At 38.2% G+C, this 26,402-nt stretch overlaps 1 protein-coding gene across 3 annotated transcripts in view; it reads right to left on the bottom strand.

The window, feature by feature from the left end:
- The window catches only part of LOC114668477 (serine/threonine-protein kinase WNK2-like), a 264,794-nt gene that overhangs the window by 86,790 nt on the left and 151,602 nt on the right, over window positions 1–26,402 (bottom strand). For all 3 annotated transcript variants that reach the window (XM_028824240.2, XM_051921400.1, XM_028824239.2), the window contains exons 16-19: window positions 19,250–19,420; window positions 18,855–18,906; window positions 16,505–16,609; window positions 5,394–6,445 (exon numbers count right to left, since the gene is read on the bottom strand). In XM_028824240.2, the coding sequence (XP_028680073.1) occupies window positions 5,394–6,445; window positions 16,505–16,609; window positions 18,855–18,906; window positions 19,250–19,420 (1,380 nt within the window). The remainder of the gene's footprint in view (window positions 1–5,393; window positions 6,446–16,504; window positions 16,610–18,854; window positions 18,907–19,249; window positions 19,421–26,402) is intronic.

The raw sequence follows: 26,402 nt of genomic DNA on the forward strand, positions 1-26,402 counted from the left end.
ATTTTTGCGTTTGAAACAGAAATTACGTATGACCACGCGATATGGAAATTACGTATGAAACGGAAATTACGTATGACCACGCGATATGGAAATTACGTATGAAACGGAAATTACGTATGACCACGCGATATGGAAATTACGTATGATTACAGTATATATTATAATACAGGAACTAATCAGTTTGTGGACGGCATTTTTATATCGTCTTTACGAATTATTTGTGTGCGAGTTATTTTACTGATATTAAAAAGAAGTAAACAAACACAGCGATCGATCCCATAGAAGTGCGCCCCGCGTCACCCTCTCCCAGCCTTCGTCTCTGGACTAAAGCGATGAGCTGTCCACAGCCAGGTGCGATGTGACAGAGAAGTTTTATTTATTCGTCCACGTGACTGTCGCGGAAACTGCCATATTGTAACTTTTTTTTAGTTGGCAGTACTTGATAGTAGAAGAGATGAGAAAAACAGCTTTGCGTCTTTCTACTGTTTACCTGCGCTGAGCTGTAAACAATGTGAAGACGAGACTGCCTTCAGCAGCGAGGGGTCGTGAGAACTAAGTGGACGCTGGGAGGCACGGAATGTCAGGCTGCTCTGCCTGGTCGAGAGCGTCCCAGTTTCGGGCAGCGTCCTCTCTTCTCGCACTGTTTGTGACACTTCAAGTGCCCCGTCGGATCCAGGGAGAGTGGAAATCTTTGCGAATGAGTGGAATCGGCGCCATCGAAGCAGGACTGTTTGTAAATTGCCCTGCACGACTACTTACTGTCCCTTAAGGTGAGTTCGGGTCACTAAAACCCCGCAACGTTCAAGGTTGCTTTTGTGCTCAATTATTTTAAGAAGATGGAGGGTTTACATCTAAGAAGATGTACAGACCTCTTCATGTAAAGTGTTGGACTTGGGAATTGTTTGGACCTTCTTCTCGTTAAGCAGGGAAGGGCAGCATCCACATTTATCGGAATTATTTTTCTCTTAAATCACAGGCACATAGTGCAAGGTTGTCAGGCAGAAATTTTGATGATCACATAGAAAATGCAATTTCTATACCACAGCGGTCGTGTAGCGCCTTTCAAAAGGGATGTACTACCAAGAGATGATCTAAATACATTTTAGCTGCTGTTAGTACTACTTACCTGTTGTGTTATACTGCCTTTAAAATGTAGTTTACCCAAAAACACTCCAGTAGTGCTCAATGTATCTTTACTTCTTAAAATGTTAATGTTTTACTGTTTAATTACTTAGACTACATTTTATTTTTTTCCCTTGCACTTAGTGAGCGAAGCCACTGGGTAAGCAGCTAGTATTATTTATTATTTATATTATTAATATTAATATATATTATACACTTTTTAATCAAAGTATAGCATCAAGTCAATGAAACTTCTGGGCTACTGATCTGGGGGCTCCTGTATAACGCCGTGCGTAGAACTCACACTATAACATGGCGTAAGCACAAAAGCGGGAATGTGTGTACGCACAGAAAAATCCAGATGCAGGAATCTGTGCGTATGCAAACTTTCACGTTCTTCCACTACATAAATCCCGATCAGCGTGAAAAGTAATGCACGTGCACGCGCCTTCTGTCCCGCCCCAATTCCTCCCAGAATTATGCCTCTTTGAATATGCAAATCGATATAAATAGCCTTCTGTGAAAAGACAATGGGAAAAGCACGGGGGAAAATATAAGAATTTCAGCGAATACCAAGTGGAGGCAAAGGAAAAAAGTACTATTTGTTGGTTTAAACAGTGGTATAAATCAACAAAAGAAAGTTGATCGAGTGACATACAGTAGTGTTGGAGAAACTCGAAAGCTCAAGTTCACAAAGTCGCACAGTGCCCGAAATAAAAAAAGTTGTCACATATCAAAGTCGGCGTGAAAAGGCGACTCATAGCGGACCGTCAGTGTCATATTAAAGCTTATTAGGGTACAGAGAAAAAAAAATAGGCACACAGTGGGGAAAAAAAGCACGAAATGTCAACTTTAATCTCGAAATTTCCACTTTAATCACATAGTTTATTTTGTCATTAAAGTAGAACATCATAAACTTCATCTTAAAATCGTTTATTTTACTAGTTTCTCAAATCCCATCGTAACTAAAGTAGCACGTTAAATGCTTTGTTCTGTGTTTGATCTTCTATGTTCTCTATGTGTGTGAATCACTACGTGTTTCCGTTCTCTCTTTCTCCGACAGGACACATAATCCATTACATTTGTGATATTACAGCTCTCTGAATAATTAAAATACTGAAATGTATACATGATATCTTTTTCATGATGAAAGGAATGAAAGCATGTTATTAAACATGGGAACACGGTGGCGCAGTGATTGTTCATATCTCACGCAAGAGGCTTGCTGCGCCATGCGCGACCTTCGATGAAATAATTTATTACAGAAGTACAGTCTCTTTCAAACGTACTAACCTCCAATTCCTGTCCTTACTTTTCTTTCTCCAAATACCCAATCGTCACATAATCAGCTGTAATAGACGTTAAGCCATCTGTAAGCTTAGAATGCCGATTCTTCAAAACTTTTAAGGAACATTGAAATATCTTCATAGTACATGTTTAATTATCCTATCCGTCCATCCTTCCAGTGTCGCGTCAGCACCAGCAATAATATAGCGCAAGGCAGGAGCTATCCGTGAACTAGCTAGCGCTGTGGCACCGTGTCCTCACATGTTTAATTATTAACAATACAGATTATTTAAATGAAGTTAAAGTTTTATCCGTATACTATAAGCAACATATTTTGCTGCATTTCATCTTAAAAATGATATCGTCATCATACACGCTTTATAAAGTGGCGCAGGTTGTGCAATATTATAACTGTAGTTCAAGTTTACAGTGGGGTAATTGTACTTATAAGTACAAACAGTTCTACAAGGAGCACTTGATTGAGTGCGTTTATAGTTCTTGGGATGAAACTGTTCCTGAAACGCGAGGTCCGTACAGGATAGGCTTTGACGCGTTTTGCCGTGGCTGAGGCAGCAAGTGCTTGAAACTGTATACCAATAATTCTCTTTCCGATCAGCTGCTGCTGTGATTCCCCACTCAGATACAGTGATATAAATACTCTGAGTGGTGCAGTGAGTAATATTGAAAAAGATGATCCGCTGTGGCAACCCTTAACGGAAGCAGCTGAAAGAAGAAGATGCAGTGAGAGTAACAACGCTAAAGCAGTTATGGTATTTGGAATACTATGGCTATTCCCTGGACCATTATATTGCTGCAGGTTAATTACAATCAGATGCATTACACTAATAAACAATATGCAGTTAATTTCAGTGTATTTATAAAGCCACGTCAGGAATGTGGGTCTAAGAAAGAATGGGTAACCATGCATGAACAGTAGCACTGCTTTGACGCTGGGTGCCGCCAGTCTGTAAAACCGAGCGGAGAAATTGCGTATGCCAGGGAATGAAGTACCGTGGAAATGTGCGTGGCTTTACGCCAAGTTTAGGTTTTATACATCGTGATTTGAGCGTGGAAACGTTCGTACGCAACATTTCTGTGCATACGCACCGTTTAAACATGAGGCCCCCTGGTCAGTTAAGTAGCAGAGGGGGTTGTTCATCAGTTTCAGCTGCTTTGGTGTTAATGAAATTAACAGGTGCACTAGAGGGGCAACAATGAGAGGACCCCCATAACAGGAATGGTTTAACAGGCCACTGACATTTTTCCCTCCTCATTTTTTCCTGACTCTTTTTTCACTAGTTTTGCATTTGTCTATGGTCAGTGTCACTACTGGTAGCATGAGGGGATACCTGGACCCTACAGAGGTTGCACAGGTAGTCCAACTTCTCCAGGATGGCACATCAATACGTGCCATTGCCAGAAGGTTTGCTGCATCTCCCAGCACAGTCTCAAGGGCATGGAGGGGATTCCAGGAGACAGGCAGTTACTCTAGGAGAGGTGGACAGGGCAATAGAAGGTCCTTAACCCATCAGCAGGATCGGTGTCTGTTCCTTTGGGCAAGGAGGAACAGGATGAACACTGCCAGAGACCTACAAAATGACCTCCAGCAGGCCACTGGTGTGAATGTCTCTGACCAAACAATCACAAACAGATTTCATGAGGGTGTTCCGAGGGAATGACGTCCTCTAGTGGACCCTGTGCTCACTGCCTGGGACTGTGGAGCTCGATTGGCATTTGCCATAGAATACCAGAACTGGCAGGTCCACCACTGGCACCCTTTGCTTTTCACATATGTGAGCAGGTTCACCCTGAGCACATGTGACAGACATGAAAGGGTCTGGAGAAGCCGGGGAGAACGATATGCTGCCTGTAACATCGTTCAGCATGACCGGTTTGGTGGTGGGTCAGCGATGGTCTGGGGAGGCATATCCATGGAGGGATGCACAGACCTCTAAAGGCTAGACAATGGAATCTTGACTGCCATTAGGTATTGTGATGAAATCCTTGGACCCATTGTCAGACCCTATGCTGGTGCAGTGGGTCCTGGGTTCCTCCTGGTGCCCAGACTCATGTGGTGAGAGTAAAACAAAATTAGTTCGCTCCGTGTATGCTGCTGCTGAAGAATGTGAATTTCCCATTGGGATTAATAAAGTATCTATCTATCTAGTTGACATGTTTTTTTGATATTTGTCAATAACAATGCTATTGTGAGTGAGAAAGACAGTTCACCAAAGTTGAAGTAAGAAGTGGTTACACATTTGGTGTGCTATACACCTTGAATTCTGCTACCACGGAGGGAGGGAGAGAGAAATATAGGAATAATTGAATTCCCTCAGAGCATAAGTCACAACCAATGGCACTAGCTCAGCTCAGAACAGAGTATGGACACTGTATACAGTGCACACCAGAGGAGACCATGCCAACATCACCCCCCAATTTATTATACCCTACACTGCTTGTAGGTAATATCCTTAATTTGAACATACAACTGATGAATAACACACAAAGTAATGCTTGACTGAACAATGTAAACAAGTGAAATATGTTCATGTATAACAATAATCCATCCATCCACATTCATTCATTCATTTTCTAAACCTGCTTTATCCTGAGCAGCATTGTAGAGAAGCTGGTACCTGTCCCAGTAAGCATGGGGCACAAGGCAAGTGGATATAAATGCTTAAAATTCCAATTATTCAACTTACTATCTATTTGAATTAAAAATACAGCTTCCTATAAAATTGTGCTTTCGCATTGATCATCAAAAGAAGCTAAAGTAATTCCCTAGGAAAAGCCAGAATTTATCTATGGCAGGAATGTTCAACTCATGACCAATTATATGTAAGCATACTGCAGAGTAAGGAACTCCAGTGAACTATATTAGCCCTTATTACAGAAAATAAAAAAGCACAAATATTTATTCATACATCTTCACATGAAGAAAGCTTTTGGTTTAAGATATGGTTTATGAAAGGCTTACCTACCATTGGACTCTGTAAAACGGAGCATGGCAGTGTGTATTTGCAATCTGAAATCTTGACAGGTCCTGTGGAAAGGCAAGGAGTCGGAGATATTTTTGAAGTGATTTCTGGTGATTGATTCAAATCAGATATACAATTGACTGAAGCTTCAAAGAACACATCAGGAATAGATGTATTTTCAGTTTGTAGCTCTTTGTAGAGGTAGCTATCTTGTCCAGAGTTTCCTATATTGTCATTTCCATTTGGGAAATCTCCTTGAACTGGAGGAATGGAGGAAACCTCTGAAGCACAACTGATCGTTTCCGACATACTAGATGCACTAGACATGGGCATGTACTCTTGATATAGCAAAGTACGCAGTTTTTCATCCAACGTCTTGATTGTGTTATCTGCAAATTCCAGCCTTGGAGGACCCTCTCCATCAGACTCCACCAAGGTGGCCTGCTGAATGGTGGTCTGGAATGACAAAGATGCATGTGGAACTTGAACAGGGCTCTGGGGCTGAGAAGAGGAGAGGGCTCCTGCAGTGCTAACTGTTGAATGCATCTGTACTGCGCATGGCTGCTGCAGTACCACAGGCTGCTGATCAGACTCTACCTGACATGCAGAAGATTGTTGCTCAGCTTGATGAGCACTTATAGCAAGAATCAGGGAAGAGTTCACTGCTTGAACAGTGGTAATGTCCCGGTCTATTGGTGGTACAATATGGCAGCATGTGGTACCGGTTACTTCTGTAGCACAGTCAATCTCTGTAATTTTCTGAACAGTGTGCTGTGGTGCAAGGGGTACATTAGAAGGCTCTTCAACCAAAGCAGACTTTGTAATATCACCTTGCAAACAAAAATCATTCTGCTCCACTTTTCTGGGTGTTTCACATGGAGGCTGATCATCAACTAATGAAACAGAATTAGATGGGACAGACTGATGTGCTAATGGGGCCAATGAAACCACTGAAGAAGAGGCAATAGCAGCAGAAGGCAAAGTACTGTTGTGTAGATCCGAATTTTCCAAATGAGTCTGAAGCACTCCAGCAAGGGAGACCGACATCCTGGGCTCTGAAAAGGTAAGAGAACAAGTTTTAGACATCTGAACTGACAATAGGCTATACATCCACCACACTTTGTACAAAACATGCAAATCTGCATCTCCTGGGAAACAGAGTCCTCTTCATAATATTTCACAACACAAATATTTACAATTCATAGCTGCTTTTTAGTGCTTTCTAATTAGTAACAATAAAGCCAAATCTACAGCTACCACAACAAATTGGAAATTAATGTGCCTTAAAAAAGCCATTTTTGAACAGACCGTAATGCTAACACTCTGCAGACAAATTCAATCACTTGCTGCTGGAAGAAGAACTTAAATTTAAGAATAAAGTTCACAGATAAGCACATAAATCAACTTTTACTTTTCTCTGTTTGTGGCTTATATGTAGAGAGTCAATTTTACAGTAATAACCTAAACATGCTCACTGTAGCAAGTAAATTACAGGTTATTCATAATGTAAGGATAATAAAAGATGAATACTGACATGTACAGTATACTGTACAGCCAACAAACATACAACACAAAATATAAATCTAAGATAGCTCAGCTTTCTTTGTTTCAACTACGAAGGAGGTGCAAACTTATTAAATTACCCCTATGCACCTTCTATACACTTGCTTAAAAGATCAACCAAGGAAACATTGTCAGGAGTGGCTTTTAAATAATTCTGTAAGATTTCTGATCTTTCAGTCTGTTGAGTGGACAAACCTCACTCTGTTTTATATGTTCCTCAATAAATTCTTCAATGACCACACACTTTGATATATAGCATTTGTTTACTTGACAATTTTGTCTATGCTTGCTCTCTTCTTCTCTAAGGTGTTTTTGTGTGCGTGTGTGTTACACAATGTTTGCAGATGCTGCATGACTTTATGCCAGCAGCTCTTGTGAATTAATGAAAAAATTCCCTTGTGCATTTGATTATCCTGTTAAATTCAGGAGAATAAACTTCTAAAAGCTAAATATTTGCTCATCACCGGTTAATATCAATTCAAGAAAAACAAAACCAGAAATATATACGCAAACATGCTTGCTGGCTTTACCAGAACTACTTGGTTATAAGCAAGCAAGGAAAACATATAAAGTGGTGATGTACTCATTCGGTTCCTTTAAACGCTAAGAGGTTCAGGGCCCAGAGAGAGATTTTCACTGGCACATGTTGAGGGAGAAGTATGACATGGGCTGTGTGTTTTTTTTTTTCTTAGAAGCTTTTCTCTCCTTTTGGTTTTCTCACCTATTCAAGAGTAGCTCCACACCACAGTTACAATCTTTGAGGTTTCTCGCAGTGATCCTTCTTTGCTAGCATGAAATACATCTACAGAGATTGGTGATAATTCAACTCTTTACTAAATACAGCTCATAAACCCAACTCTGTTAAGAGCGGTCTTCTTCTACAAACATCCAGCTGTAGGGTACCCTTTCAAAAACAAGGTTAATTCCTGGTATTTGTTGCAGCCCACACCCTAGGTAATAGGATTATAAACTCAAAGCTTTGCTGATCGCAGAGGGAAAGACAGTACATTAAGCTAGTGCTGACAATGGGTTATAAAGGAAGGAACAGACATCTTGACAGTTTCTTGGGTGCACATAATTGAAACTTTTTTTTAAACCAACAAAATGTCATTTGATTGAAAATTATACACAGTCTTATTACACTAGACTGCAGCATCGGGATCTCTAAGAGGCCACTGTGGCACTTAAACAAGACTTACACTTGGCTGAACTTAAAAGTTCAGTGGCAGTTGCAGCTAATATCTCATTTGCCATGCTAAAGAGGAGAAATATTTTGTGTCTTACAACATGCAACACTTGTCACTGCTTCTTCCACAGTTATCCAACACCTACACAGGGCCCAATAAATTCAAGAGACTCTAGAAACAAAGGTAAAAGACAGCACGCCACATAACCAAAAGTGGTTTAACCAACGGTTCTTGGCAATTCAGAGTTAAGATAATTTCTCGCACATACTGACGGTGAATGTATTTTAATTAATGTTAGCTTTCATTCATCATCTGAAAATGAACAACTTAGTTAAATTAGATTTGATTTAGTTAACACAACTTAAACAAACTGCACCCATGTAAGTGAAAGTGTTTGCATAAGATGAATCCTACAATGGAGTTCTACCTCCTCCACACTTAGCTTTACACCCAATACCTTCATGGCAAGCTGAAGCGATTAGGTGAGGCTAAGTATGTTACATGTAGATGTAGTAATACTATAAGTGTGCTATACAATTAAGCTGCAGTATTTTACTTGCAAGCTGCTGCATTGCATGCTGACTAGTCACAGTGACAGAAATATGGAGCTCATGATGCATCAATCTTTAATGACACAATAGCTTCATTTAATCTCATTACTGTGAATGCTTAAATCCACTTAAGGAATTTTACAATTACTTAGTCAATTGCCATGGTGATTTTGGAAGAGTTCTGATGTGCTTGATTTGATTGTATTAAGTTGACATACTTTACAAAAAATTATGTTTAAACCAGCATTCTGCATGTATACAAGGCGACATGATCAAAAAGCCTGAATTGCGAACAAGACGACAATATTGCCCAAGATTGCTTAAGAACACTGAACACAGTCATTCATTTTAAATTTTTGGACCCGGAAACCAGAAGATGAGGTCACTGTTCATCTCCTTTTTGTATAAATTGAGGCACAGCAAGTCTGTTAGTGTCTCACAAATGAAGCAACTGAATGTTCAAAAATGTTACACTGTAATTTTAAAGTTTTTAGCTCTCCTTATAATTTTTATTTATATTTGTTCTTATTCATAGCAACCTAAATATTATATAAAATGATTCTGGATGTTTACCAAGAAATTAATAAGTTGATAAAGAGCAAGTATTAATATTAAAAGTATCAATAAACACAGTGCAGCAAGATAGACACTGTGCACAAGGTGCCAGTTGAGTACTGCAGGCAGAAGCATGCTATCAAAGAAGATGTGATTAAACTAAACAGGGTCCATTTTTTCCTTCATGGATGCAGCAAAAATAAAACAGGTGGCCTGAAAATGTTTAAGTCTCAATGTTTTTAGGCATTATGGATCAACCCAGCAACAATATAAGACAGAGACCAACTGTGTGGCACTGCAGGTCAGTTGAGGTAGCTACAGTAAATGTGCATTGCTGACACTGAAAAGGCTCTTTTAAGTGGGGATTTTAAGCACTGTAATACTAAAAGAAAAATGAGCATTATGTCAGTTATTTTCTATTTGCATTAATGAGAAAGTCTTCACATGAAACAACAGTCAAGGATCTTAAGAGTGAATCAGAACAGAATCAGATGCCTAACAATACTTATTACACCAGAGAAGTGTTTAAAATCTGCTCTCTGTACACTTTTGGATTTAAATGATAATAAAAAAAAACACCCAGAATAGGGTACGAAAAAAAGTCTAATTGTGTATGGAGTAACAAGATGCCAAAATGAGTGCAAGGTAAAAAATATATATTAAAAAAATGGGAAACCACCAAGATCTGGGGACCTGGGTTTGCTTCCCGGGTCCTCCCTGCGTGGAGTTTGCATGTTCTCCCCGTGTCTGCGTGGGTTTCCTCCGGGCGCTCCGGTTTCCTCCCACAGTCCAAAGACATGCAGGTTAGGTGGATTGGCGATTCTAAAATTGGCCCTAATGTGTGCTTGGTGTGTGTCCTGCGGTGGGTTGGCACCCTGCCCAGGATTGGTTCCTGCCTTGTGCCCTGTGTTGGCTGAGATTGGCTCCAGCAGACCCCCGTGACCCTGTGTTCGGATTCAGCGGGTTGGAAAATGGATGGATGGATGGATGGATGGAAACCACCATTTTATAATCAAATGACAGTTTTTGCCTTAAAGTAGGACCTTTTTACAAAAAAGTTAGAATTATATATAAATAGTGACATTCGGTCTGACAGCACTACTTTTGAAACTAAGGGTAAACACAGAAGCCTTTAGATTGTAACTTGATCTCATACTATATTTTGAGGTGGTGAAAAAAGGATATTGACCATATATGAAAAACTGAATGCAAGTGTGTTTCATTTTGCATACAACAATGAAGTATGAATATGAAGGGATCTCAAAGTGTGGTAGCAGCCCTGGGTAAGACATGAAAGCAGCCAATACCAACAGCAGTACAGATAATGTGGACCAGGTCTTATAAAGTGAATCAATTAGTGGTTGTGGCATGCAAAAAGAAACACTACTATAATCCTTCAGGAATCTGTTATATGTTTGGCATTAAGCTTAAACACCAAGATTGCTTATACGTAGAAGTATGGTGTGTCACCACCTTTTTACCTTCAATACAGGCAGGCAGTTTCCATTCTAACTATAGCCTTTTAGCTGCAGTGCACTGTACTGTCCTCATAAAAGTGAGCAATCAACAAAGCTCAAAGCACTCCCTTTCTGAAATATTGATTAAGAGATCTTTTTCCCTATTGTCCTCTTGGATCTTTGAAAGGGAGGGACTGTAAAATAATTTTATATATTGTAGAGATGGTGTCTAAGTCCTTGAAATTGAGCAATATTTTTTCAAGCATGGACGAGGGTGCAAGATGAGGAAAAATTGGGCAGGTTCTGTTTAACAAAGTTCCTAATTTGAAGATAGTGTAAGAAATGTGTAGCTGGAAAATTAAATTTGGAATGTAATTGTTTGTAGGATGCAAAGATGTTGTCTATATAAAGATCTCTAAGCAATTTAATCCCAAATTTTTTCCAGATATTAAAAACTGCATATGTTTGTGAGGGTTGAAAGAGGTGATTCTCTTGTAGAGGTGCCACAGATAAAAGCTTCTCCATCTTAAAATGCTTTCTACATTGGTTCCATATTCTGAGTGAGTGAAGCACAGTTGGGTTATTAGTATATTGCCGATACCTTGCATTTATTGGGGCACAAAGCAGGGAATATAAAGTAGTACTGCAGGATTTTACTTCTATTGCGGACCAGGCCTGTGTATGTTCATCTATTTGTGTCCATGTTTTTATAGCTTGTATGCTTGCTGCCTAGTAATAAAACTGAAAGTTTGGTACAGCCATGCCACCTTCTGCCTTAGGTCTTTGTAGGGTCGCTCTTTGGATACGTGGATGTTTTGAGTTCCAAATAAATGAGGTTATTGTTGAATCTAATTGCTTAAAAAATGATTTATTGATGTATATTGGAATGTTTTGAAATAAAAAGCTTACGAAGAATATTCATCTTAACGTTAATTCTTCCAGCTAGAGCGAGATGAAGGGTTGACCATCTATGCAAGTCTTGCTTAATTTTTTCCATACAGACGGCAAAATTTTGTTGATAAAGAGCTTTGTGTTTACTTGTAATGTTTACCCCTAGGTATTTAAATTGATCTGCAATGATAAAAGGTAGGGTGTCTCATCTAATATTATCATCTAATATTATATGCTTGAGAATTCACTAGAAAGAGTACACTTTTATTCAGATTAATTCTGGGACCAGAGACCTTTTGAAATTCTTTAAGTGCTGTTAAGACTGCAGGCACAGAATTTTGTGGGTCTGATATATACAGTACCATATCATCTGCATATAGAGAAATTTTCTGTTCCAGTCCTTCTCTGATAATCCCATTTATCTGATCAGCATTTCGACAGTGAACCGCCAGTAGTTCAATGGCAATTGCAAATAGCAGTGGTGACAAGGGGCATCCTTGTCTGGTACCACGTTCTAGTTTAAAGTAGTCTGAACAAATGTTAATACAAACTGAAGCTTCTGGATTGGTATACAGTAGTTTGATCCATGTACAAATGCTCGGGCCAAACCCAAATTTCTCTAATGTAGTGAAAAGATATTTCCATTCAATCATGTCAAATGTTTTTTCTTTCTCTTAATATATCAGAAGGAGTGAAAAGTAGCAATGCAGAGACTTCACTTCACTCAAGCACCATATGCACAAAGCACAAAATTATTCAACTCAAAATTATATATCAAGCACATCTGTCTCACCTAAAACTGTCCAAAATGTTTCCAGGGCAAGATCCAACCTGCAAATGCTGCAATCAAGTCTCAGCCTCATTGGGTCACATGTTTTGGGCCTGCACCAAATTAACATCATTTTGGACCTAAATTTTTAAGTGCCTTTCAGGCAGCCTTGGTGTCACAATCCCTCCTAACCCATTAACAGCTGTGTTTGGTGTTCTTCCAGATGGGTTTAAAGTGGAGAAGGACAAACAAACTGATTGCATTCACTACACTTTTGGCATGCAGTCTTATTTTGCTAAACTGGAAGAATCCTAACTCTCCTCTTTTAAGTCAGTGGGTAACCAATGTTTTATACTATTTGAAATTGGAAAAAATCAAATATTAAGTTAGAGGATCTGTACAGAATCAATAAAATTTTAGAATAAGCTGTTAAAGCACCGAGGAAGCAATTATCTCCGCATTTCTTTTTCTTCTCCATTCATCTCTACTGGCCTATTAAACTCATCAATTTAGGTATGTTTACAAGCCTTAAGTTTTACCACGTTGGCCATGCTCTCTCTCTCTCTCTCAGGGGTGGGGGTCAACTTGTTTTTCAATCCTATTTTTTGTAAAAATTGATTTGTATGAATGATTACAATAAAATTAATAAAATTATATATATATATAAAAAAAAAAGCTCAAAGCACACATAGCAGAAGTGCTGAGGTTGTGTGGGGAGTCATCTCCATTTAATCTCTCTCTGGACACTGAAGATGCATTTTCATGGTAGATGTAACTGTAGTTTGGCTAAGTTACATACAAATGCAATTCAGAAATCAAGAGAATGTCAATTTAAGGAATAAATCATCAAGAAGCTGATGAAAGGCACACCGTCCAGTCCCTCATCTAAATTATAATTAACCTAGTGAATTTCATTGTAAAAAAATTTTGCATAGTAAAAGTTAGTATACTGTGTTTATAATAGTGTATGTTTTATCAGACAGCAGATAATACAAATGCACAATAAATAGTATGATCACCACAATCCGCTACATTTCAGTTAGTGCTCAACATTTTAGGGACATATCCTGTGCACTACACAATATATTACTCTAGTACAAAACTATCTTTTCTCTTTTTGAAAGCTTTTACTCCCCCTCACATTATTCTAACCACATTCTGAATTGGTCGAAAACAGTGTGGTTTTCTTTTTTTTTTTTTTTTTATTTAGAACACAATCCGTTCCAAGCACTGTCATGCCCACTTTCATTGAGTCTACACTGTTATTTTTCTATTTATGTTGAAGGCACCATTACGATTATTGTTGCTCACCTGTCCTTCCCTAAAGAGCAACAGTCAAATTTCAAATCCCAGCAACATCAGGGCACCTCTCCAACCTCTACCAATGTATGTCTTCAATACAACATACTTATCCACTACAGACAAATCTCTCTGATGCTGTATTACAAGTGCCAATAAGTACTTCTTAGGCTCAGCAATCTATAGTTAGGACATTATTAATGACTGTTGAAAAAAATGTGTTTGCAAACACTGATAAAGCATAAGAAATCTGCTAGTTTGAAACAAGTTTACAATTATATTTTACTTCTGGGATTTAAATATATTCAGTCACTAGGTACAAATTTGCTTAATAATGTTCCTATTATGAAATATATTGAAATGGAAGATACAAATAGCATTACTAATGAACGATTTGCTGTAAAATGAAAAGGTTAAAAGGCATGTTGAATTTTTTTTTCCTAGCTACAACTAACTTTCACGTAGGTTCTTCCATTTCATCTACTGGCTATAACATAGCTCTGTATCATGTAACTCTTGTCACAAAAGTGAAGGATGTTAAAACCCCACTAGGTTTATTAGTCTGCGTGGGTTGCGCAATTGTATTGGGGCAATGGGATAAGTTTCTAGTGGACACTGCAATGAAAAGCATCATGATTACTACATAGCTTATGTATTTATTTTTTAAGCACAGCGGAGTTTAAACATATTTATTAATATCTAATAAGTATATTTAGTAAAGCATAAATGACAAGTCTATGGTGTTGAAAATAAAAAGAAACTAAAAATATGTTTAATTGTAAACACCTAGCAGGCTTTCCACAATTTACATTTTGCCTTATATTCAATCTAATATCCCTAAAATTATCTGTACCATGCATTTAAATGTCACCAGATTTCTGCATACTGGCATCTTCTACCTCATCTAAAATGGCAGGTACAAGTGTTTTAAAAAAAAAAAAAAAAAAAGTAAACATAATTGTGAAATAATCATTGGCCATGTCAATAGAAGACAGATTGAGGATTTGAGGCTAAAACTTTCCAGGATTGACACATTATTCCATTTACGTATGAAGTGTTGATTTAGAGGCAAGTTAATGCTTTCGTGGTCCTTGCTTATACTGGGAAACTTGTATCACTTAACAGACTGTTTTCATTAGTTGTCAAATATTTCACTTCTTTGCATTCTTACAAAGATATATGGACAAGTGTTTTAAAATGGTTTAAACTTGTTCACAAAAATAAAATGCCCTATGTTGTTGTGCATGCTGCCTCGCAGTTAGGAGACCCGGGTTCGCTTCCTGGGTCCTCCCTGCGTGGAGTTTGCATGTTCTCCCCGTGTCTGCGTGGGTTTCCTCCCATAGTCCAAAGACATGCAGGTTAGGTGCATTGGCGATTCTAAATTGTCCTTTGTGTGTGCGCACACACCCTGCAGTGGGCTGGCACCCTGCCCGGGTTTGGTTCCTGCCTTGTGCCCTGTGTTGGCTGGGATTGGCTCCAGCAGACCCCCGTGACCCTGTAGTTAGGATATAGCGGGTTGGATAATGGATGGATGTTGTTGTGCATCGGAGTGTGGCCTGCAAAGAACCAGCCCGTCATCTCAACTTAATTCTGGCTGTGTGCCCAAGAAATTCAGGATGGGCTTCTTCTACTTCCGCAAACTTTGACAAAGATGGACAGTTCTAAGTCCGTTCCATTCACTTTGGAGTGATAGTAACAAAACTTCACAGATGTCAAGCGTTTGTCATTACTATTTACCAAACATTTAGTAACTAAACAGTAGAGCAGTATTAACTGTAGAAAGAATTTTCACAAGCTGTTATCTTTTTTATTTGCCTGTGGTGGCACTTTCTATCACTGTTATTTTGAACAAATTATTTCCATGAATTATATTGCACTGTATTTATCAATGCTTGTACGCTCTGTAGAGTACCCATGGTAAAAGAGGTGCTTCGTAAATAGTGACTAGACCTACTTTCATTATGAGCATCGATTAGTGTTTCATTAAGAAACCACACAGACGACATGGTATTTTTATACTGAGGATTATGCATTGTTTGTGTATTAACTACCTATGGCGTCTTATAGGTGAAACTGTGCTTTAAAAGCATAAATTGAACTGAATCAAGATTTAGAAAAAGTCGACCACTGCAAATGTCACTGTGCAAATATTTGTCACTCTCCTGTTCCTTTTACAATTAGTGCTGCCAGAATGCTGCTTGGCACACCATATTGGCTTGTCTTATAAGGCTCAGCTCCATCTTATATTGGTGTTCTCACCTGCCTTTATTAATCTTGCAGGTTTCTTGGGTCCTTTGACAAATTACTATCTGTTCTGAGAACTTGTATAAAGCTTAGGGGTGACCACGCCTTTGGGGAAGCAGTTGCCCCTAGGGCTCTAGAGTAATCTTTGAATCATAAAGCAGATCTGCCCCTTGGCATAACATTAAAACAAAACACACAAGATGAAAATCAGCAGTATACATTTAATGCAAAGCCTAAACTTTTATCCCATAGCTACAATTTTGCTGTAATTCTTCTGAAATGAGGCCAAAGCTGTAAAGGCACTGCAACTGTGGACTTTACTTCATCAAGTTACCTGGATACACTCCTTTATTAAATAGAGTCTACTTCAACACTAAGTAGAATTATTTTAAATTTACATTATAGACATGTAAAAATTGAGACGTATGTAGCTATCAAGCAGTGACACAAAATTCCATTACACTGTGATTTAGTCTGATCCACTGGAGCACTTTCAACTTAAAAATCTGAGAACTGTTAACCTAAAAGCATTTTTTGTCACACAATTATGAATAAATCTTTTTACAGCAGTATAGAAGTAACCTGGGCTGGAATCTACCTTGCACAGCAGATGACTGGGGAGTGGTTGAGACTTCTTCAATGCTAGCAGATCTACTTTCCACCACTGGGCAAATAATGAACCATCTTTTTCCTGTATGGAGCACTGTTAAAGTAAACAAAAAGTAAATCAAAATGCTTGAAATTTCATAAATACAAACAGTTTGTCAATCAATCATTCACAGTTTCACTTTTACATTTTGCCCTTCCATAAATCCTCAGAGATCCTTCAACCAGCATCTACTGACAGTAGAGAATACCGCTGATTTCTTTATTTTATTGTTTTTAATTGACCCTAAATATCATCATTTCCCATTTATTTTTATTTTTCTGCTCCACAATGCTATGCTGCTGTCCTTTCTCCATTTGACAAGGCATGGGTGTGCTGTTGAGGATTCTGTGTTTGCGCGTTTGTGTGTATGTATATTAGGTTATGAAAAATAAAGAATTTATGGTTAAAGAAACGAGGTAATAAGACAATTTTCTTAATACAATGCGTTAATGAGACTCCGAGGGGATGTCCACAAATCTTCCATCCCACACACCAATCCCATGGTTGCAATACATTTATTTTATGCTTATAATGGAATTTTATTTTTGATTTGTTATAATTCTTGTTATTTCAACATATGTCTTCAAAATTCAGTTTTACTTGTACCATTATGTTCAGAGTACAGCACAACTTAATAAAAATAAAAATGACTGCCTACACAGTGAATGTTGGAAAGAAAATAAAACTAATTGTATGAAGACTATAATGGCTATAGAACTAATTACAGTATACATGGGTAAACAGAGGAGAGAGGAAAAAGTCATACAACATAAGCTATGAAAAAAGTCTATTAGTTCATTGTCTCAGTACAAAGTAAATACACAAATTTAATGGCAAAATCATTTCAAAATTTCAAACTTAATTGCAAGTACTGTAATCAGTAACTAACAAATTGAAATATTTACAGCTTCCTGTGGATTTCACTTAAGAGAAAAAAAACATGTCTGACACAACACACTCAGAAACGTCTGTTTCAGCTTGGCTGACCACAGGCGGATTATGGAGCCAGAGAAGCTAGTTCACATTACTGGTTGGTCTGAGCAATTCTTCAAAAAGTAGTGTAAAAATTAAGAAACTACACAGCACAATAGTGGGTAAAATGTCTTGAAGAAATGATGACTTTTCAATATTATGCAACAATCAAAAAATACTGTGTTCCTTTATATGCTATGACTGATTACCAAAGTTGGTCAAAATTTTAGAATTAAAATACTGTATGTCTAAGACACAGATTAACATGTTTTAATAAGAGATTTTTTTTTAAAGAGACCACAGATTAAATAAAATTGACAGTCTTTAAAATTCCTGAACAATAGTGCTGAAATTCATAGCACCATGAAGAAAAAAAACAACAAAACTGCATATTTTTCAAAGTGATTACCATCATATTATAAATGTAGTATTGAGATGCTCAGCAGACAAAACACACAATTGTTATTTATTCACATACCAAATGCAACAGAAATGTTGAAGACTGCGATAACTGATCACACTACCTTTTGCCACAATACATGCAACTAGGTATTTCCTGTATTTACTGAAATTGTCTAAGGGAAAAATTGTGGCCGTGTTTTTGAAAAACTGTTGCAAACAAAATGTACTTGAGTTTTCAAACATATTTTGATGGAACCCATAATGAGTATTGGGTTTAGGCCTTATCCATAACTTATTGGAAATCTTGAGATTTTTGTTATTTAACTATTCTTGTGAAATAATTTGTATTTCAAATCAATATGTTGCTTTGTGCTCCAGATGCACATCACTTTTGGAACAGAGATGAATCACTAGGCTTTCAAGGTTTCACTACCAGGGGCGGGGCATGGCATGCACATGCTGATGTAGCAGTGCCCATAGGAGACTAATAAAATGTTCAACAACTTTTATAAAAGGTATTAACCTTGGCTTAGCAGAATTACCTTTTCTCCAGACAAAATAAAGCATGAAGCAGCCAAAAACCTTCACTTTTTACTAAACTGTCAAAAACACAGAACAAATGCATGGAAAAATGGGTGAGCTTCAGAACGAAGGGAATATAAGCCCTCACCACTGCAGACTGTGTTTACCTTGCATACAAAACACATGAAAAATTTGCTGATTCATTCATCTCATATTCCCCACAGACTCTTTTCTATTTACAACTACAATCCAAAGAAAGATAGGACTAAATTTACTATCAAAAATATGCAATAATGAATAAAATCAGGTAGAAGGACAATACTATTCACACTACTAATAGTTCCAAGGAAAACAGAAGGCTTATTTATCAAGGATGCAACAGTTTTAAATTAAAAGGCCTCACCATTTTGCTGATAAACAGGCTGCTTGGTATGTGACTGCCAAGTCACTCCAGCCTATAAAGAGGAGAAAAGAGTTCACATGTCCATATATATCTATACATAGACATACATAAATATAAAATATAAACCATTCAGGTAAATATGCTTTCTGTAAAGAAATAATGGACAGACTACAGCATGCACAAATTAATTTACAAATGGTAGCATACAGTATTTGTTCTCCAGCATACCTCAAGCCAGGTTTGTATGTTACTATTTGTGTGTATTTTCATACAAGGGCATTAAGGTTTACTGTGGAACCCACTTGCATAGCAGTCTAAAAAATTGATGGCTAGACATTAAGATCAAAATAACAACAGGTATAGTAAGGACTTATACTCCTTTAACAAGTTTTTACCTCCTCAGAGTCCATTCCAGATACTGCTCCCTGCTGGGGGCTTGTTCCTTGATCAGAACTCCTCTCTCCCTCTGTATCTTCACTCAGCATGTCCTCAGCTTTATCAATGATATCTTTCATTTGTTCAATAAAGAACTCCTTTTCAGTTTGTAAGATGAAATCATTGTCAACCTGTAAATAATCTTCCAATTAGAGAGTGTCCAAAAGCCTTAAGAATATACTTATCAGTTCATAAGACAAGACTTGACTAACTGCAAGAGTCCCCAAAAGATAATACAGGCGATTCGGGAAAGTATTCAGACCTCTTCACTTCTTTCACATCTTCCTATGTTGCAGCCTTGTGCTAAAAATAAATTCATCCCCACCACCACCCCCCACCCCATTAAGCAACAATACCCCAGAATGACAAGGCAAAAACAGGATTTTAGACATTTTTGCAAATTATCCACTGTATATGTGGAACAATCCAAATAAATATTAATTCAGTACAGAATGTGCAGGCAGAACAAAAAACTAAGTTTTTGAACTTAACAGTAACGTAAACTGCTCTTATTTGCTATACAAAATGGTGTTACACTAGAAAGCCTCCAAGACAGTTATTACAATTGCCAGCTATATAAAGAACACATCTATGTGCACTGAATTAAACAAACATAATATTAAAAGATTTATTTTTAAAATAAGTTAAAGCTGCCCACATGCAACTGAATTCACCATTTACTACATTTTTGTAAATGGATTCAAAGTCCTAACCAGTTATAATATGTAAACATATGCATAAATACCAAGGTATTTTTATATTATACATATAAATCAATATATTTATTTAAAAAATACATACACACACTAGGGTGGCCACAACTGACAAGACCTAAAATGAATACCACAGCCATATAACAGAGCGGAGAACAATTTCAAGTGAAATTTGCATATGAACTGAAGGATAATGCAAGTACTTCATTCACCATAAGCGATGCCTACTTGAGGTTTGACCTCTTTCATTGCTGCCTTCAAGAGTTTCCTAATAGACAAGAACTTGTGGTATACCTCTGTATACCCTTCTGAGGCTCACAAATATTTGTACTTGATACTGTCCAACACCACATCAGATCAAAACTGTATGCATGGAATTATTTTTTCCTACTCTGTATAATGAATGTGTGTTAGACTTTGAATTACTTTTGAATTGTAATATACAGTGCATCCGGAAAGCATTCACAGCGCATCACTTTTTCCACATTTTGTTATGTTACAACCTTATTCCAAAATGGAGTAAATTCATTTTTTCCCTCAGAATTCTACACACAACACCCCATAATGACAACATGAAAAAGTTTGAGATTTTTGCAAATTTATTAAAAATAAAAAAAAATTGAGAAAGCACATGTACATAAGTATTCACAGCCTTTGCCATGAAGCTCAAAATTGAGCTCAGGTGCATCCTGTTTCCCCTGATCATCCCTGAGATGTTTCTGCAGCTTAACTGGAGTCCACCTGTGGTAAATTCAGTTGATTGGACATGATTTGGAAAGGCACACACCTGTCTATAGAAGGTCCCACAGTTGACAGTTCATGTCAGAGCACAAACCAAGCATGAAGTCAAAGGAATTGTCTATAGACCTCCGAGACAGGATTGTCTCGAGGCACAAATCTAGGGAAGGTTACAGAAAAATTTGTTGCTTTGAAGGTCCCAATGAGCACAGTGGCCTCCATCATCCGTAAGTGGAAAGAGGTCGAAACCACCAGGACTCTTCCTAGAGCTGGCCGGCCATCTAAACTGAGTGATCGGAGGAGAAGGGCCTTAGTCAGGGAGGTGACCAAGAACCTGATGGTCAGACTGTCAGAGCTCCAGAGGTCCTCTGTGGAGAGAGGAGAACCTTCCAGAAGGACAACCATCTCTGCAGCAATCCACCAATCAGGCCTGTATGGTACAGTGGCCAGACGGAAGCAACTCCTTAGTAAAAGGCACATGGCAGCCCGCCTGGAGTTTGCCAAAAGGCACCTGAATGACTCTCAGACCATGAGAAAGAAAATTCTCTGGTCTGATGAGACAAAGATTGAACTCTTTGGTGTGAATGCCAGGCGTCACGTTTGGAGGAAACCAGGCATCGCTCATCACCAGGCCAATACCATCCCTACAGTGAAGCATGGTGGTGGCAGCATCATGCTGTGGGGATGTTTTTCAGCGGCAGGAACTGGGAGACTAGTCAGGATAAAGGGAAAGATGACTGCAGCAATGTACAGACACATCCTGGATGAAAACCTGCTCCAGAGCGCTCTTGACATAAGACTGGGGCGACGGTTCACCTTTCAGCAGGACAACCACCCTAAGCACACAGCCAAGATATCAAAGGAGTGGCTTCAGGACAACTCTGTGAATGTCCTTGAGTGGCCCAGCCAGAGCCCAGACTTGAATCCGATTGAACATCTCTGGAGAGATCTTAAAATAGCTGTGCACCGACGCTTCCCATCCAACCTGATGGAGCTTGAGAGGTGCTGCAAAGAGGAATGGGCGAAACTGGCCAAGGATAGGTGTGAGAAAGCTTGTGGCATCATATTCAAAAAGACTTGAGGCTGTAATTGCTGCCAAAGGTGAATCGACAAAGTATTGAGCAAAGGCTGTGAATACTTATGTACATGGGATTTCTCAGTTTTTTTATTTTTAATAAATTTGCAAAAACCTCAAGTAAACTTTTTTCACGTTGTCATTATGGGGTGTTGTGTGTAGAATTCTGAGGAAAAAAATGAATTTAATCCATTTTGGAATAAGGCTATAACATAACAAAATGTGGAAAAAGTGATGCGCAGTGAATACTTTCTGGATGCAAGGTATTTTTTTTTTTTTGTTTCAGGATTTTCCAATGAGAACATGCAATTCAGCTGCGGCTACGTTACCTAGTCTTAGCAATTAGTTGAGACACCCTAAGTCAGTGACTGATGCTGGTAAAATGGTGCAGTACAAGATAAATGTTAAATAATAAAATACAATTAGCAGATGTCCATGTAGAACAGTAATTCCTAAATTCAGTTCTGGGGAATCTCTATGGCTGCAGGTTTATGTTATAAAAGTTATACTAGTTACCATTTCCTAGTAACTGATCCCATTATTTAATTATCTGGTCTTAGTTTTTCATCTTCTGCATTCAGTAAGGGGCAGGAGTAGGAGATTTACATTTAAAGTATATTGAGAAATGCTTAAAATGCTTTAAAATATAAAATTCCCGCGTTTTCTGTTAAAAATGGAGTCTAGTGAGCACCAAATCCAAATATAAAACAAAAGCCAAGCCATGTGCAAAAGCCATGCGTGCAACTTGAGCTGGCAATAGTTTTGCTTCAAAATAACATGCCTTCCGCATTTCTGAAGAATGTTTAAGACAACAAAAAGACATTGATATTTTTTAATTACAGATTCTTAGCACTATTTTTTTAATGAGGTAAGTATGCGCTATGTGCAATTATGTGTTCAAAGGTGACATTTGTGGGTGGTGTTTTCAAGCAAACAAGGAAGTAAAAATGGTACTTTCTACCAAAATGTGCATACCTATATGTAAAAATAAATAAGAGTCTGGAGTTGTCTGAAGTCTCTTTGCAGCTTCAACAATCTATTTTCCCCCCTTTGTCTTCAATTTGTCTCTCTTTTTCACTTGTTTTCGATCTGTTGATCTTCTCATGGGTTTATGCTTCTTCACAATAATAATACATTTTATATAGCGCCTTTCCCATGCTCAAGGCACTTACAGAATATAATAAAGAACGGCAGCGTATACAGTATATAGCATTGTACAAACCAGATAAATAAAGATTAAGACAGTGAATTCTAAAAAAAAAAAAAAAAAAAAAAAAAAAAAAAAAAAAAAAAAAAGACAACATAATTGATGGTCTAGCACACACACAGGTTACATTAGCATCTTGACAGAGAAGTAAACAGAGAAGGGTAATAAAGTCAGGTAGAGCTAAAAGCCTTCCTGAACTGATGAGTTTGAGTTGCTTTTTTTAAAACAATTCATGGAGTCAGCGGACCTGATTCATTTCGGTAGGTCATTCCAGAGTCTGGGCGCTATACAGCTGAAGGCCCTGTCACCCATGGAGTGTAGATTAATGTGGGGTACAACAAGATTGCCAGAATCAGAGGACCTTAGTGGGCGGGCAGGCACATAGTGATGGAGAAGGTCACTGATGTAGTTTGGCGCGAGGTTATTTAAGGCTTTGTAGATTATTAATAGGATTTTATATTTGATTCTGTAAGACACAGGGAGCCAGTGAAGACTGAGCAGGATGGGTGTTATGTGCTCGCTGCTGCTGGTTCGAGTAAGGACTTTTACAGCTGAGTTTTGAATAAGCTGGAGCTGTGATATAAGATTAGAAGGGGTACCTGCCAGTAGGGAATTACAATAATCGATGCGGGATGTGATAAAAGCACGGACAAGTTTCTCAGCATTAGAGAAGGAGAGGAAGGAGCGAACACGGGATATGTTACGGTGGTGAAAGCAAGAAAGTTTCTTAATGTGATTAATGTGGGCAGAATAAGAGGGAGGAATCAAAAACGACACCAACATTTTTTACAGTAGAAGCAGATCTGATGAGATCACCGCCAAGATAGACAGGGAAGGAGCTCATTTTATTAAGTTGCATTTTAGTCCCAATTTGCAGGAGTTCAGTTTTATTGCAATTTAATTTTAAGGAGTTCTGCTCCATCCAGGTTTTAATTTCACTAAGGCAGGTTTTGAGCTGAGAAAGCTCTGATGAAGATCCACTTTTAACATTGAAGTAGAGTTGAGTATCATCTGCATAAAAATGATAACCCAGTCCATAGCTACAGATAATATGGCCAAAGGGAAGCATGTAAATACAGAAAAGCAGAGGACCAAGGACAGAGCCTTGAGGGACTCCTTGTGTGACCGGCACTGAGCTGGATCTGCTCTTGCCAAGACTAACAAACTCTTGCCTATCATTCAGTTAGGACTTGAACCACTGGAGGGCAGTGCCAGAGATACCCAGCACATTCTCCATTCTGGACAGTAGGATGTCATGTCTGACAGTGTCAAATGCTGCACTGAGGTATTCATAGAGGTATGAGCTGTGATCTCGGGTAGATGGAAGGAGTGCAATCCATGGCTAGCAAGAAACTTACTGATGCAGATGAGGTCTTATACTAGAACACAGGAGAACATGAGTGCACTATAAAAAAACAGTACCAAAATTATAGTGAATGGAACAATGTCCTAGTACTAAGGTCTTACTGGAAACACATTTTAGTATTTTCTAACAGTAAGGAAGGTGCCAAAATGCACAGCTCAGTAACAACAAGGTAGAGGAGAGGCAAAAAAATACAAAACACTAGAGCACGAGTGTCGAACTCCGGTCCTGGTGGGCCGCAGTGGCTACAGGTTTTCATTCTGACCATCTTCTTCATTGGTGACCAGTTTTCGCTGCTAATTAAACTTCTTTTGCCTTAGTTATAATTAACTTGTCTCGGACCCCTTAGTTTCTTTTTCTTTAATTAGCAGCCAAACAATAATGAGACACAAAACAAGCTGCCACATGACCAGCTCACCTGCGCCCATCACACAATATGTGTAAACAAAGAAAGGTGAAGGTCTCGGTAAGGTTGGTCTCTCAGCTCACTAAAACATCTTGACGGTGATCTTAGAAAAAACAGAAAATCAACAGTTTTGTAAATGTCTGCTGTGGCAGAATGAGAGCAGCAACAAGCTATGGGATTAAGTAACGAGTTTAATTAACACAGAATTGGCTTCTCATTAAGAAACTGGTTGGAGTGAAGTTGGTTGGAGTTTGAAATCCCAGTTTAGCTGGTCATGTGTTGGCTCGTTTCACATCTCATTTCTGTTTGGCTGCCATTTAATGAAGAAACAAATCAATTCAGAGGACCAAATCCTTAAAAACAGGGCTATTAAAATGAAGGGAAAAGGAGTTAATTAGCAGTGAAAACTGGTCACTGATTAGGAAAATGGTTAGAATGAAAACCTGCAGCCACTGCGGCCCTCCAGGCCCGGAGTTCGAAACCCCTGCACTAGAGGGAACTGCAAGGTACTGATCAACAAAGGTTCAATTTGAAAGGAGTGTGTGCTAACTATTTTTGTGTTCTCTCAACTACAAAGACAGCTACATAAAAACCACCTATGGACATAAAATTCCAGAGGATAGAAACGGGCAATAATGTGAAGTGCAGAAAATGACAAACATGCTGTTTTATAGCATTTGTGCAATCACAAGATAATGATCAATACTCAGAAAAAAGTTTTATGTTTTTTTTTTTGTTTTTTTTTTAATGTTTTGATTACAGCCCTTTAGCTTTCATTTTAAAATGCAAATGCATGCACTCCATTCCAATTAAAAGAAAAAACTGTTTGGGATGAAAATCTGCATTCACAATTTGCAAGGACTGAACTTGCAAACCACTGCTCTAGACTTTATGCAGGATGGACAAGAGGAGTGACTGAAAAACTGGATCATATGACCTGAAATCATATACCTAACCAACTGAACGAACACATACACTCTCACTCTGAGTAGTAGATGCTCATCAAAAATGGACACTAATAAAATGCAAATATCTTGAAATTTTTTAATTGATGGAGCAGCCTAGCAATTTGTGCCATCACTGCAGCAACTGAGTGACTGACTAGCGTGAGTAACTCACTTTATAAAGCTCTTTAATTGGATTTGTCGATCATTATCTTCTAATTATTTCACTTTCATTTGTTGTTCTTAACTAGTATAATGCTCTTTGAGTTTTGGACACCTGAGATGATGAGCTACAACTTCTGTCTACACTCATTTTGATTGACACATAGTATTAGAGGAGAGAAACACATCATACAAATCTATATGGGTGGATACTGGACAGACACTAATCATCATAATTTTTTTTTTGGGTTAATGGTAAAAACCTTCTACATTTCCCCAGGTAACACCAAAATCTTAGTTCTTACAAAATACAAATTGCTAAGGTTTACCAAAATGGTTCTATGAAACTCAGAAAATTAGTTACTTTTTCCCCCCCCACTTGTGATCTCTCATTAATCTCTACAGTATGACTGGGACAAAGTACACAACACACTGGTAGCTGTACATTATCTAAATTTAGCTCTGAAGAAGGCTTTATTAAAAAGCCCTAAGCCAGGGGTGGGCA

The sequence above is a fragment of the Erpetoichthys calabaricus genome, chromosome 18, assembly GCF_900747795.2.
Source record: "Erpetoichthys calabaricus chromosome 18, fErpCal1.3, whole genome shotgun sequence".
Classification (NCBI taxonomy): domain Eukaryota; kingdom Metazoa; phylum Chordata; class Cladistia; order Polypteriformes; family Polypteridae; genus Erpetoichthys; species Erpetoichthys calabaricus.